At 41.2% G+C, this 14,915-nt stretch overlaps 1 protein-coding gene across 1 annotated transcript; it reads right to left on the bottom strand.

Moving 5' to 3' along the window:
* Positions 1 to 369: 369 nt before the first annotated feature.
* Positions 370 to 9,894, bottom strand: LOC139645718 (calpain-1 catalytic subunit-like). Its single transcript, XM_071521560.1, has 23 exons — positions 9,802 to 9,894; positions 8,456 to 8,473; positions 7,518 to 7,764; positions 6,718 to 6,787; positions 5,819 to 5,937; positions 5,587 to 5,720; positions 5,272 to 5,440; positions 5,036 to 5,119; positions 4,863 to 4,948; positions 4,415 to 4,489; positions 4,141 to 4,301; positions 3,855 to 4,024; positions 3,575 to 3,586; positions 3,187 to 3,398; positions 3,050 to 3,089; positions 2,806 to 2,871; positions 2,487 to 2,544; positions 2,235 to 2,299; positions 2,048 to 2,116; positions 1,872 to 1,950; positions 1,642 to 1,755; positions 1,427 to 1,485; positions 370 to 487 (listed from the first exon to the last, which is right to left on the bottom strand). The coding sequence occupies exons 3-23, from the start codon at positions 7,761 to 7,763 to the stop codon at positions 461 to 463; spliced, it is 2,115 nt and encodes a 704-aa protein (XP_071377661.1). The 5' UTR covers position 7,764; positions 8,456 to 8,473; positions 9,802 to 9,894; the 3' UTR covers positions 370 to 460.
* Positions 9,895 to 14,915: the final 5,021 nt, after the last annotated feature.

The raw sequence follows: 14,915 nt of genomic DNA, 5'->3' as shown, positions 1-14,915 counted from the left end.
TTTTCTTCCACTGCTAGAGAAAAAAGCTTTTGTGAAGTTTAGGTACAATGAAGACAGTTGTCATTGGTTGTTAGTAAATCAGTTGACATGCAGACATCATACAGCAAAAAACATAGAAGTGGGGCAATATAAAATGAGCCATTGCAATGCACATTACAGCTAGTGATTTTCTCATGCTTTGACCCATGCCATTTATATAAAGAGATGACAGGTCGGTGTAGCACAGTGACTGCTTTATACAGCAATTTTGCATAGTTTCTAAAGGTATAGGTGAAAGGTACTTGGCTTGGCAGGGCTTCAGTTCTCCATTGCACAGCTCTTCCACTACTTAAGGTACGCTGAGGTGGGATGTGTGAGAAGGATCATTCATCAACAGGTCACTAAGGCTGAGGGTCTTTAGCACTCCAGGTTCATGGCACTGTACCTTTTCTGTGCATCGCTCCGCTAGTTAAGGTCTTCTTCAACCACACATGGTCATGTATAGCCACTAGACATTTTGGAAAGACAGGATTGAGTTAAGTGGACAGAAGATTGACATATTTATTGAAATGTACTTTTCTATTGGCCAGGGGGACCCAAAAAATCTAATATGCTTGAAAGATCTGATGTAAGAAAAAGAAAGGAGACATTCATCAGAGGGTGTTGCTTGCAATACTATAATCAAGAGTAACTATTACAAACTCCAACTCTGATTAAACAAAAAGGAAGGTTTGAGATTAAGACATGCATACCATGCCACACTAAAAATGTAATCTACATGTCCACGCTTCAAAATATATCTAGGTAAGACTGCTCGTCAACTGAGGATAAGGATTTCAGGTCACACAAATCACATATTAGACACCAAAATTGCACTTCTACTCTTGCTCATCATTTTGTAGAATGTAAGCACTTGGTATAGAGAAAGTTATCCAACCATGTAGAGGTGATGACTTGGAGAAAGTACCACTCAAGCCAGAGGCATATTAGATCTTTACATTAAACTCCATGTCTCCTAGTAACCTCAATGAGGAACTGAATCATCTCTTTGTTATAATCTCAACAAGCCAGTGGAATTACTGAAACTATTTCTCTATCTCTTCTCTGGTTTGCACCACACTGATTAAAGACAGAAAAAATGGAAGATATGTTTGCTGCCTGCTTTTTGTTTCCCTTTCATCATTGTGGCTAAAGTATTCTCATTGATATAGATGAGATATTAAGATTCAAGGACTGCCATCTCTCAGTTACATGCCTGATTGTGATTTGAGGTTAGTAGCTGATCCATTGTTAGTGGTAGTAACTGGTTGTTGTTGCACACTAATGAAGGCTTAGGCTCAAACATCTGTGCCAAGTTTTCCTCCTGTGTGTTGTTCACAATAACAAGAACGTTTTGAAGTATTCTTGAAGTTTTTCCACCGTGTGGACTGCTTTAAACAGAACTCACCTCTGTGATATTCATTTCAGCCACTCCTGTTCCCTCCTTGTCAAGCTGCTGGAAAGATCCTGTAAAAAAAAAACAAAAAAAAAAAACAATCTTTCCTTATACGTGTGCAAGAGCAAATAACTGAGCATAGTATTTTTTATTTTTGTGACTTTCAGTAGTCTATTACTTATTAGTTTGCGAACACATTCACTTAGAACAACATGTGGAATACTCACTAAACATGGTTTCAAGTTTGACCAAGCAGCAGATGAAGTTGTCAAAGTCAATGATTTCATTGTCTGCATAGCGGGCTACCAGAATCTGGTTCAGTCTGTTGTTCAGTTTAAAACCTACATAGGAGGGGAGATCAAAGAGAGGGTTACACACGATTGCCTGTGTCTGTGTGTGTATGTCTGTGTGTGTGTGTGTGTGTGTGTGTGGAGATGAGTGCTCAAGAACCGTGTACCTGCTGCCTCCACAGCAAGACGCATCTCATACGAGCTCATGGCCCCTGACTTGTCAAGGTCGAACTGTCTAAAAACAACCTGAGAACAGAGACAGGTACAATCAGAAATCAGAAATATAAACAAACACCAAGTGTAAAACTGTGTCTTGTTTGTTTGTAGACAAACCCGTTCTTACCAGCCACTTTCGGATCTTATTCCAGAGGATCTGAAACTCCACCAGGCCTAAACGGGCGCTGCCATCTTTCTGGGAATCATTGCGTCAAGGGATGAGACTGGACACAAATGAGTCAAATTGTTTTGTTTATAATAAAATACAAGTAAGATTTTTAGTCCTATTCGTGCCTGATAGCTCGAGAGGATACATCCATGAGGTTGACCATAGTCCTGCAGGATTCTATACTGAAGCCATCCGTCTTCAGATCTTTGTCTGAAATGACAAAAACACAGTTTCATCTCCTCAGTTAACACACAGGCTTGTCTGAGAGGCACTTCAGCAAGCGGACGGTATACGCACAACAGTGGAATGTAATACAGGAATGGCAGATAGAAAGTATTACTAATGTGTAAACTTTCCAGTAGCCATGAATTATAAACTAAAAATAAATAGAACTCACGTCGAGTCACAACCCTGTTCAGAATGGTCCGAAGCTCACGAACAGAAATCTCCATATCCTGGAAAGCAAAGACAAGAGATCAATATAAGTAAGACTGAAATAATCTCATATGTGTTCACCTTTTACCCCGTAACAAGAGTGATACCATGTCTGATCTTTAAGATTTAGAAATAATGTAAGATGGCGTCAATGTTGATTCTCATGACCTGTGATACCAAAACAAACAAATGCACTGGATTGGACAAAATTGCAATGCTAATGCAATGCAGATATGTGAAAATGATACGACTATAAGATGGACCTGTGTTTAGGAGCTTACCTCTCCTGCCAGCTGGGCAAACATGGACTTAAAAGAGTCATCAATGTCATCTTCAGTTATGTCTTCCTGTAGGCAAAGCAAGCATTGGGGATATGAGGCATTGGTGTAACATCCAGGCCCTTTCACTGATACTGCACTAATTATTACAGATTACCATCGTCACAGCAGTATAACGCTATTTGGAATGTAAGGTTTTTTTTCCACAATGTTCATCATTTGTGATTTAAGATTCTCAGATAGCTACCTCATCTTCCAAATCCGCAGAGATTTCATCATCTAGTTCTCTGCAATGGAAAAAGACGCGAGCATGAGCTTTCCATTTCCACACACGCTACGTTACCATGGGTACAAGCATGTATAACCACATGCAAAGACACATACTCTGTTTCTGACTGCTTCTCAGTGAAGACTCTGAGGACAAAGTCGGCCTCTTTACTGGGCTCAAAGGTGGAGGGGACGACCAGGTACTCTCCGGGCGGCAGGCGAAGACGCGTGCTCACCTCCCGCAGGTTGATGAAGGTCTCAGAGCGAGCGCACGATGAGTTGGTCAGAAAGAAATTCTTCTTCAGGTGGACATTCTGGCAGCCCCTGTACTGAGGGCATTAGCAAATAAACCTCGGGTTGAAATGCCACCACACACAGAGTTACAAAACTCAGACAAAGTAAAAGGTAGGTAAGGTAAAAGGTAATACTATATCTTAAGTCATGGTGTTAATTATAATGCTGTGGTAGAATCTCGACAGTGGTAGCGTTTGGTGATGTGCCATACCTCTTCTGGAATCTGCACAAAAAAGATAGAGTGAAAAGATTAATATGCATGAGCTGAGGTCAGACTTTAAAGTCCTCATGAAATGAACTCCCATTACTTTTACTTCCTGGAAAACACAGTATCTTTAGTGGTGACCTCATGCTGAACTAGTAGGCACAAATATAAATTACAGAAAAATAAAATTGCCTTTCTCTCCCTGACTCCCTGTCTTTAAAAATCAGTGTAGATAATAAACCTTATAAAGCAGCAAGGGGCAATGTTTTTCCCTCTCTGCTCTCACCTCGTAGATTGCAAAGCCAATGGTGTGCATGTCCTGACCCTGGCGCCGATATCTCCGCCGGTCCTTCTGCATCAGAGCCACCAGGAAACTGCACGCCACCTCGTCATCCTCTGGGTCGTCATCCTCCTCCAGCAGAGTGATCTTATACTGAGGGTTGATCCAAAATGTGTCTGTGCAGATGGTTCAATTGTCCGTGTCACACCAGGAACTGTTTGTGCTTGTAATACAGGAGTAGTAACATTTCTTTGAAGTTAATACTATCTTTGTCAGTGTGTGTGAGACTCACTGGGGTGGTTCCTGCAGCCTCCAGCAGTGCTGCCTCTCCTCCATGTGCCGTGGAACTTGATGGTGTTCCAGTGGCTGAGGCTGTCGTCACTCAGCGCGTCCGGAGTCAAGTTACAGATCTCCAGACGGTTAAACTGCCTCAAGAACTCATTGAAGGACATCCTAGATGAGAAGAATGTGTTTGGTGAGAAACCTGAGCGCCATTATTATACAGCGATTAGCTTAAATGACCGAGACGGTAACCATGGTAACTTGTGGGTGCTTGGACATCTTACCAAAACTCTCCATCTTCCATCTGAAGATGCAGGTCTTCCCGTTCAGATGGGTCGATCTCGTCCCATTCAGGAGAGCTACACAAAGATAGGCAGACAGGGATAAATATTCACCCAGTATGAGGTAACCAAGCAAAATAATATAGGAGAGAGAAAGGTAGCAGGAGCGCTACTGGTGTCCCTCAAACCACCGGTGCTCATGGAAGGGAATACTTCAGAGAGAGGAAGACTGATGACCAAAAACAAAATGGCATAAGAAATCCAGGTCCAGGCACTCAAGGAGGTTTGAAAAATGTAAAAGGCCTTTAATTCAATGGGCTAGAATCATGAAAAATACACCAACACATGATGTTTTTGGTCATCAGTCTTCCTCTCTCTCCAAAATAATATAGGGTTCGGGATGGAAAGCACTTTAGCAAATGTGGATATTTGGTATGCTATGCACACTCACTTGTCACTCCAGGCGCCAGTCCACTCCACCTGGCCCCAGGGGTTACGGACCCGGATCAGTTGCTCCATGTTGCCACGGAAGTCGACCTATATAACACCAGAGAGACAGGCAACTTAGTCTCATAGATAACATGCATGATAGTAACTGGAATGAATCAACAAGTACACACAGACCTGCTTCAGTCCAGTGACGGAGTAAGCGTGGCCCTTAACAAGCTTCTTGAACGTAACCGCCTCCATGTCAAAAGCACTGGTGATCTGTATTTATATGAAAACACGACCGGCGCCTCTCAGTAAGAACAATCCAACACAGGAATGAATAAAAATGCTTTTAATGTAATTGGCCTTTTTGAGATGGGAGAGCATCGATCAGTGTGTCTTGGTGGTGCACCAGCAGGTCCGGCACTTACATCGATGGAGCAGCCCAGCAGGGAGCCTCTATCCAGGGCTTTTCCGATTATCCTGTACAAGTCTCTGGGAGCTTTGCGGAGCTCATACATCTCAGACACGCCGCCTGTGAAATCCTCAAAGCCTTCGGTGGTGCTTCCTCCGGACAGAGCCTCATAGGAGCCATTCAGCCTGAAACCACACACAAAATCCACACTTAGGTTTTAACGACATCAACTGCAGCGCTTGTGAGAGACAGATTTACAGTTTCCTTGCTTGAGACAAATAGACTAGTGCTGAATAATTTAGCGACCAGGCAGACCCTTTTCAATACCTACTTGGCATAAGCCTTCTCCATCAGAGCACTCCAGAACTCGTTGCCCTCAGCAGAATGGACGAACATGAGCTCCCCATCTTTGACTGGCAATCTGTCATCAATCACAACATCTACCCATTCGCCAAACTGCCAGAACTGCAACACAGAGCATTAATCACACATTACTTAAAATGTAAAGTGCCTTATTTACTCTTGACGGGAAGAATACAGTGCAGAAGATGATCTGTAAGTACCTGAAAGTGGAAGATTCCAGCATAGTCATCGAGGAAGGACTGGCCGTGTGGAACGACCCGGTGAAGAAGCCTCTCGTTCAGGGTGAGGGAGGCGATGGCTGCCAACAGCCAGCAGTCACCTAGAAATCAGAGAGAGAGATAACATCCATATCTTTCCCATAACAACTGTTACGGGAAAGAGTGTAAATACTGAGATACCACTATTAGCAGGGATGGGATGATCAAAATTCAACACATCTCAATACAAAAATGTGACAATACGTATCGTGGGGCAGAAAATTTTCACCAGCTCTCCATCAAAATTATATTATTTGCACTTTGTAATGACATTTTTAAATTGTTGTTTACATTCTAGCAAGCCAATGGCATTGCAGGAAAGATTTGTGGCTCAGAAATAAACATAATTCTGCACAGTCAGACTTCGTTGTCACTGAAGTTTTATTTATTACATCCTATCTTAGTTGTATTGAATGGTGAACCCCATATCGCGTATCGAATCATATCATGACAAAATGCACTTAAAAGTAAGTCGCTTTGGACAAAAGCATCTGCTAAATGACATAATGTAACGTAATGTAATGGTGAGATAAACATATCGACCCATCCCTGACTATTAGTGTCTATGTCAAGAACAAAAAGTAATTTTCTATGGCACTCTAGATTTTGAGTCAAATCTAACAGCATGGTTCAGTTACAGCCCAATCAATGAGTTCCTCCATCTCCAAGCAGAGACTTTGTTTACAAATGGCTGTTGTGCAGACTCGTTTTTTGCAGTTTTTCATTTTCTCTAGGCCCTGAGTCATGACCAGGGTGCTTCCTGGCCATCCTGTCTTCCCCTTATCTTCCTCAAGACAGACTCATACGGGGCATTAACATTGACTTGGCTAACGAGGACTCACCCAGCGCTCCCTGACAGATGTCCGTTCTGGTAGCGCCACCCAGGATGAACTGAGGGTCATCTGCCAGTTCCTACAGGAAAAGAAAAGTCGGAGTGAAAACTATTAAAAAACAGCGAATTCTAAATAATTTTTTCCCCGGGTACCATTTCATTTTATAGTCTAATTAAAAACAACTCAACACATTTTAGGATCTACTTGTCAAGGCTTCTCTTATCAGAGTGTCAGACCATTGCTATTCTTGCATCTACGTGTCAACTTCCTGTGTTTTAAACTTATGAAGTAAACAAATGTCATGGCAAGGGAGTGGTCAGGGAATGCCACGAGATGCCAACAGCTGCAGCGGCCTGTGCACCGAGAGGTTCCTGTCCCTACTTGTCCTATTCTGTCCCAGATTGCAGACCTGGCTTGGTATGAGAGTGACTGACATGTTGCTGTGTAGACTAGAAACAAACCGTCCCAAATGAAATTGGAGTCCATGTTGTCAACAGCAACAGTCAAACACATATGCAAGTTGTGAAATACTATATGAACAGTTAGTCAGGACAATTCTGATAGTTCTACATTATTTCCAGCCATTGATCTGTAATGTGTGTCTTGAAAGGATTTTTTCATACGTACATGTGTGCACACCAACCGTATGTATCATCGCATGTCTTCATTAAGGATGCAAATATCACAGTTTTATACATTTCTAGTAAGTAACACATCTCTGAATAGGAATTCTAAGAAGAAAAATGGGTATGTAAAAATCTAATTTAAAAATTGGTCATCATTAACTTTTCCCCCCTCGGTTTTCTCACCGTGGGCCTCATCCACTCCACATCCCTGGTTTTGGAGGAGTAGGGGGCGAGCTCCTTGAAGCCCAGGGATGGAGGCTCAGCGGGGAAGCAGGGGTCTTCAAACAGGCAGCCGCCCTCCAGGCATTCCTGCTTCAGCGCCTCGTAGTCCTGGTTGGAGAAGTGCACTGCCTGCTCCTTGGAGCCCATGCCTTCTGCCCGCAGCCTGTTGGCGTGTATGCTTGCAGATATCCCTCCTACTGGATACATACTGGGGTGAGATAAAAATATGGAGCTGGGTGGGTGTGCTCGGTCCAGACTATAAATAGCAGCGGGTTAAACAGTGGCGCACTCTTGTCTATGAGCTACAGCCGTGCAATCAGGTGTAATTTGCTCCTGCTGAAAAGTACAGCATGTAGCGTTCAAACTACTGATAGTGATTTTTTTTTTTGCTGATTTTACTGGGCTGGATCTGTCTTCTACTAATCTGGTCTGACACAATCATGTTAGTCATTCAGCTCAGCAGGTCATTGCTCTGGATCCTACACTCGTCTGCTGGCCTGCAAGTAGCACAAACCTGAACATTTCCACTTTGAAATATTAAAGCAAAAGGCCAGTTAGATGAAAAATAAATGCAGATTCTTAATAATATATATATACATATACTGCATGACTATACTTTTGAATCTGCTAACCAGCTCAGTCCTGTTTAATTATAGACAAGGACATAATGGAGCGATAGTGACATTTTATAATGAAACTAAGCATGCTGCTACAGTATGGAGACTTTAATCAATTAGACACAGACACAACTAAAAGCCCAATATAGATATTATGAACACACAGATAGCATACAGAAGAGGGGGGGGGTCAGGCATGTGAGACAAGGACAGCAAACCACCACCTTAAACACATCTAAAAATAAGACTAAGAAACAACAAAAAGAGTTAGAAACATGATACCTTGGCTCAATGGACAGGCTGAGGGAGAACAAGACAAAAAAAGGATAGATGTCATTCACTGAAGTAACATCATGTTCAAAGGATGTCAACTGGCTTGAGTTAGAGGAGCTTGCAGAGCGGTCTTTGGTAAACCAGGCCCTGAGGGAGTTTAGCGTTTCTTTCTGCCTTCCCTAAGTGCTGCTGGCCGAGTGCACTTGCTTTTTCAAGCCAGAGAGGCTTCTTTCACAACTTTCAGCAAAGCCACCAGGGGGGTCGATAATAGCTTTGTGTGTAAAACAGTAAGTAAAAAGTTAAAAAGTCAATGAGAAGCTGTTAGATTTGACGTTTTTACACGGATACCCCTTCTTGTAACAGTGCTAGGAAACGGGAGAAACAGGATGATCTATTGTGCTCCTTTGCTGCACTGGAAAGGAATTCTAATGAGCAAGTTTCTATCAGTAAACAGCCTGCTGGCCCTGGAAGAGGCAAGAGGGAAGGCTTGGATTGGCGCTCCAGTGATGAGGGACTGAGAGAAATGAATGAGTGAGGGAAAAAAAACAAAAAACAATGATGGACTGTGCAAAATAGACTATGCTTTTGATAGAAACAGACCCACAGGGAAGGACATTGTGTGTGGGAGCTCCCCTCGGAGGCCCCATAGGCCCTGTGGAGTCTGCAGGAATGTCAAAGAGCTAGTGACGAAAAGGATATCTCTGTTTCCCCCCCCTATGGCCGGTGAAAAGCTGATCCATGCAGTCCTGTGGTGAAGTCATCCATAGGATTTCAACGTCAACAAAAACCCCTAAACAGCCAAGAGCTTCTCAGTCACACTATGGCAGAGAAACCAACAGTGGGCTCCCCTCTCCTCTACTCTCCAAAAAAAAAAATCCTCACAAATGTTGGCTACATTATGAATTCATAGCCCATGCCAGAGTTACTCTGTTACTATCACAATGGCATGTCAGGCATATAATGATGATACTGGATACAGAGATCAGGCCTAGGCTCAGATAGTTTACAGCACCTGTTCAGAGGGCCTGTCTTCTGTGTGTGCGCACTGGCCTATAGTCTATTTCAGAGATTTCTTATAACAATAGATCACAACTTCTCACCTTTACAAACCAATCCCACCTATTCAGCACTAGATTCCCGTTGCGCGCTGTCATGATATGACTTGTATGAGTGCGTACGTGTGCGTGACAGCTGGGAAAGTATTCAGTACTGTTATTGGTGTATACTGAATCGAACAAAGCGCACAGTGGCCTACAAACCTGCTGCTAAGACGCACCGTTAATCACACGTCCCCACACGCTGGGTTAGTCAACAAATCCGGTCAGATTAAAAGAAAAAAACAAAACAACACTTACCACAATGAAGGCAACACAGCTCCTTCCAAATGAGTCAGATAGTGATAATCGTATAAATCTGTGAGGGGCAGTGGTGCAGTGAAGAGGCGGCTCTCTCTGCTCCACACTGCGGGAAAGCCCAGCCCCCACCAGGAGGAGGGGCCACCGCTCTGCTGCTCTGTCCACTGTCCCCGTGCTGGCCTGCACTACGCTGCACACTACACTGCACACTACACTGCACACTACACACTGCACACACTGATAACACAAAATCAGGTTTTCCGGCCAAAACTTCAAATAAATAGATAAATCAATAAATAGCCTTTGTTGACGCACATGTTGTGACAACGAAGACAATGAAGCTAAAGAATATATCTGAAGGGGAATATGTAGATTTTCTTTTTTCATAAAGTCCTTTCCATGGCATGTATTCATAGAAAAATTCAGTCACAAATCTTATAGCTACCAGCCAACTTGGAAGGATATGTCTACTATCTTGTAAAAGTCCATTTTAACACATAGAAGTGGCAGAATTGTTCCTGAAAAGAACTCCATTACTTTGTATCAAGTCTGACAGAATAAGCCACCAACTAAATAAAATAAATAAACGATAATATTAAATGTCCCGTGTTTGATATGCACAATCCAGGGCTGCCAAAAAAATCCTGATTCAAACAGGAAACCTATGTTACACGCTTTTATTTTGAAGGCAGAATCGCCCCTTTTCCGGTAGCCTATTATTCCGGCTCTCCGGCTAGCTCGATGTTGCTCTGCAGGTGGCAGTCTAGCATAATAACATAAACCTCTATGGAGAATTTATAGTTAGTGTGTATGTGTGTGTGTGTGTGTGTGTGTGTGTGGTACTCAACAGTGAGTTTACATAGTGACCCTGTCATACTTTAAGGCGTATTATAATCTCATTTGGTGTTTGGATTTCGATGGTATAGGCTATATATTTTTGGTAGCTACATGATAGTTTAAAGTTTTTGTCAATAATATTAACAAAAACAAAATTATTATTTGTCAACAGGTCAAAATGAACACGTCTTTTGCCAAAGGTATTTAGTTCTTGATAGCAATCTATTTTATACACTGATTAAACTAGAGGTGAATTGACCCCAACCCTGCTGCAGCTGGAGACTTTATCTCAGTATGGATGCAGATCATTTATTTGGCTGTAAATATCAAAAGTGAGCATAGTTTTGTCCAGGGGCCCGTTGCACCTTAAGTCAAACTTGCTATAGACACACAGTATATTTACCTGTTCCTACTACTTCTTGATTGTTGTAGATCTCTAATGGTTTGTTTCTGTCTCTAGAGACTCACTCTTCTTCAGGTTCTTTCCAAAAACCAAAGATTTGCCCTCCTTTATGAAATAGCGACAGTATTTAAACTTCCCGCTCTGACAGGCTGACTAGGATAGAATAAACCGACTCGTTGCCATAACAACAAAATTATTAACTCAAGATTAGCCAGGGGGAAGGTGGCTAACTTTCCTACTTCAAAATAAGTCAATCGTAATATTTAAGTAACAGACAGTCTTAATTAGCCTAGTCCAACCTGAGAATGTAAAACCAGTCTAAGGCTTATCTTAAACTAGCTTTATGCTACTTTGCACAGATCTTAATCTGTTGGAACCGCCTGCTGTCATCTGAGTCAAACACACAGATAATCTTTTCCACAATCTTCTAATATGTTAATATTTTACCATCAAACAATTGGACCACCACTTATTATGTTCACTATTTGCCCCATTATTTCAGGCTCCCCAATACCTTGCTGGCAAACTGAATGTCAAATGTCAAATCTTGTTCTATCAACTACAGATTTAGAGTTGGACACAATTTCCTATCAAGGAGTCTAATCGCAATGTGAAATTCTTTCATGCCAATCATAAAGTATGCTCAACTGGTAGGAGACGTTGAAAGGGTTTTTAGGTTGGTGAGTCAGTATAATATTATGCACTTATTACTGAGAGATAATTACACTATTGGCGGTATTTCTGCAAGGCTATGACTCCCAGAATGCATCAGGCTCCATTCATTTTTAATTTGGAGACATAAAATTACAGGATTGGCACAAGATACTTTGACTCTGTGTGTGTTGAGTTAGTGGGACAATACTTGAAGCAGTTTTATTCATCAGACAGGTCCTATCTATATTTGAAATTGTTAGGAGATGTAGATTTATTGGCAATGTAGATGTAACTATTTCACATTAAAGATCCTAGTTTGTCTATCTTATGTTTCATTATCTATCTTAGGGAACACTGACAGTGAGTAGTCTGGGCTCTGGGAAGATGCAGACTGTTCAGAGTATCTTGTGTTGTAAGTATGAACTTGTGAATTCAGCTGAAAGTACAGTTTGACGTGTAGAGATTCTGGGTGATGTATGTATCTGTAAATGAAAATGCAGGTTTGATATATATGTATATATCCATATATGTATGTTGAAGATAGATAGAGCATTTAGTTGATGAAAGACTAGTGCTGAATGTTCAGTTTTGCGGCACATAGTGGCTAATCTTAACAAATTAGTAAAGTACGGATCTTAAGGAGATAGTAAATGTGGAAGCCAAAGTAATGTTGTATTTAGGCCTAGGTTTATTTTAAATTCCACTTGGTGATACTGATTGGATGTGTTAGTAACACTAAGAGTACACATGTATAAGTATATTAATTGTAATGCCACGTAAATCCAATAATCTACATAATTATATTTAAATATATTGAATAATAATATATATTATATTTTCATGAGCATTGATCGGTAATTTGCTGGTTTATAAGACATCCTAACAACCCATTTTTAGGTGGCTTTTTGCTAATCAGCTTTTCAGGTTATTGTCTAAGTTACCTTTGAAATAAAGAACAAAAAATGTTTCAGATTTATTAGTTTATTAAATGTTGACTTCCAGTGTGCTTATAAATATGTATTTACATATTATATATTTTCAGAATTGTGACAAGAGTTTTTCTATATAAATTTTAGCCCATATACATTTCTTAATTAAGCTGTGTTGTAATAGGCCTACACAAACAAATAATATGTTTCAGGGGTACAGCACCACAGACTGAATGACAAACAACATGGTTTTTCAGTAAGTGAAGAAATGTTCTCATCTGAAAATAATCCTAACACATATAATAACACATTAATACAGCATGTGTGTGTCCAGTATAGTGCTCCTACAGTACAGCAGCGTCAGTCACTGCATTTGGGGATATTTGTAGAAATTGAATTGCATACTGCCATTAAAAGAACAGTTGTTGAAACAGCTGTCCATAAAGTCCATGCTGGATCTCTGCCGTATAGCAGGTGATGCTGTAGAGCTGTTTGAGGGGCTGGCCTCCAAAGGCATGACGTTTCCATGGTTGGCGCATAGAATATTGCTCCACCGTTTTCTATTATCCAGAGAAGGTGCCCAGTAGCTGTGTAAAGAAGTCTCGGACTTGTGTCCGCTAACGGACATAATTTCTCTCACTTCCAGTCCGCCCTCGGCCAGTTTCTGGATGGTAGTGCTCCTGATGCTGTGATTTGTGTAAATCACTGATGTGCCTGCCTCTTTAGAGATACGTGTTAGCCTGGAACCCAGGTAATTGACACCCATTGGCTCCAAAGAGTACAACACCTCCCCTAACTTTTCTCCTCTCTTTGGATGGAGGTAAAAAGCTTTAGCCTCTGTAAGAATTTTAGATAGGTACGTTTCAAATGATGCAACTGGGCACAATTCACTCCCCAGGTCTTCAAACATAGCCCCTCTTCTGCTTTGACGATCCCTTTCATGATGGTTTTTGTGGTTCTTTGTTTCCTCATTGAAACCATCATGAATGGGGTCGTCAAAGCAGAAGAGGGGCTATGTTTGAAGAAAGTCAACAAGAGGAGGATTTATTTGCTTGGTCTATATTGTTGTTCAATGTTGGGATACTTGGTTACTTGTGTTTGTACACATTACATATAATTTATGTTTTTTGTGATTCTTATTGAGATTGATTTATAAATGGAAACCTTTAAAAGTTGTTGTTTTTTCTGTTGGGTGAATGCATAATTTACCATGGTTATTACCAGTATATTATAGTACCTTGCATGAAACTCAGGGATCACCACTTACATACCAGGTAGCTGCTAATGCAGAAGTATTTGAAGTATGCACCCACATTTGAATGTAGCCTACTACAACATGTGAAAACATGTCTAAATTAAGCCTAATGCTGAGAAGCACTAGAGTATGTCTTTCATTGGTATTGAGCACATGTTTCATCTCATGGTCATAAAGAAGGCTGTAAACACATGGCATTCAGTGGTTCATGTCTCAACCTTCTTCCAGCTGCCTACAACAGTTCAGGCAGAGCTGTTGAGCCATTGTGGATAACCTCAAATTAGCCATGTAAGAAGACATCCCATGAGCCCACTGGGTGTGGATGGTTGACACTTAAAAACATGGTTCATGTGTGGTTCAGAAGCATGGAAGTCAACGCTTAATCAAGAAAAGATCAAACAAACCACTGAAACCACTAAAGACTTCTTGATGTTCTCCTCTGCAAATTCTTATTGGTTATTTTGTTGTGTCCCAGCCTGTTCTATTTACGATTGTATTTAAGATCGCAAGCAAATGATTGTTCTGCTCAAGTTATGTTTTCTGTACTGTAGATGGTAACACAGTGTACAGCTGCTGTAGCTTGTCCCTTCACTCTGCATCCACTCTGTATCAGCTCATTACCAGGCAGCCGGCTCTGCCAGCCTTGCTCTGCTGTTGAAAGAGTCCTAGAGGTGTGTGGTAAGTGTCTTTTCTGTTTCCAACGTCTGGATCCACCTATTTGTTAAACAAGGGTGGATTCACTACTTTGAATACATATCCTTATTTATCATGTGCTCACACTGTACTTTTGAGGCTTATACATGAATCTCATTTTATAAAGCAAACAATATTATAATAGTGATGTCACTGCCTGACCTGCCTAACTAAACCAACTAATCAAACAGAGTTTTGACTTTGAGAGTTGTTTGATTAAGGTTTAGCTTTGCTGTGTTTAGCATAGAAGATGTATAAGGTATAGGGATATATTGTCTCGCTCTGGAGCATAGTTGAGTACGCTCCAAATCTTATAGTCTGCAGATTCAAAACTCATCACCCC

Source organism: Centroberyx affinis, unplaced genomic scaffold (assembly GCF_046629955.1).
Source record: "Centroberyx affinis isolate AG114_WGS23_722 - 3 ecotype Tasmania unplaced genomic scaffold, CSIRO-AGI_Caff_v1 ptg000008l_1, whole genome shotgun sequence".
Lineage (NCBI taxonomy): Eukaryota > Metazoa > Chordata > Actinopteri > Beryciformes > Berycidae > Centroberyx > Centroberyx affinis.
Note: the sequence above shows the minus strand (reverse complement) of the source record. Positions and strands in the feature narration are given on the sequence as shown.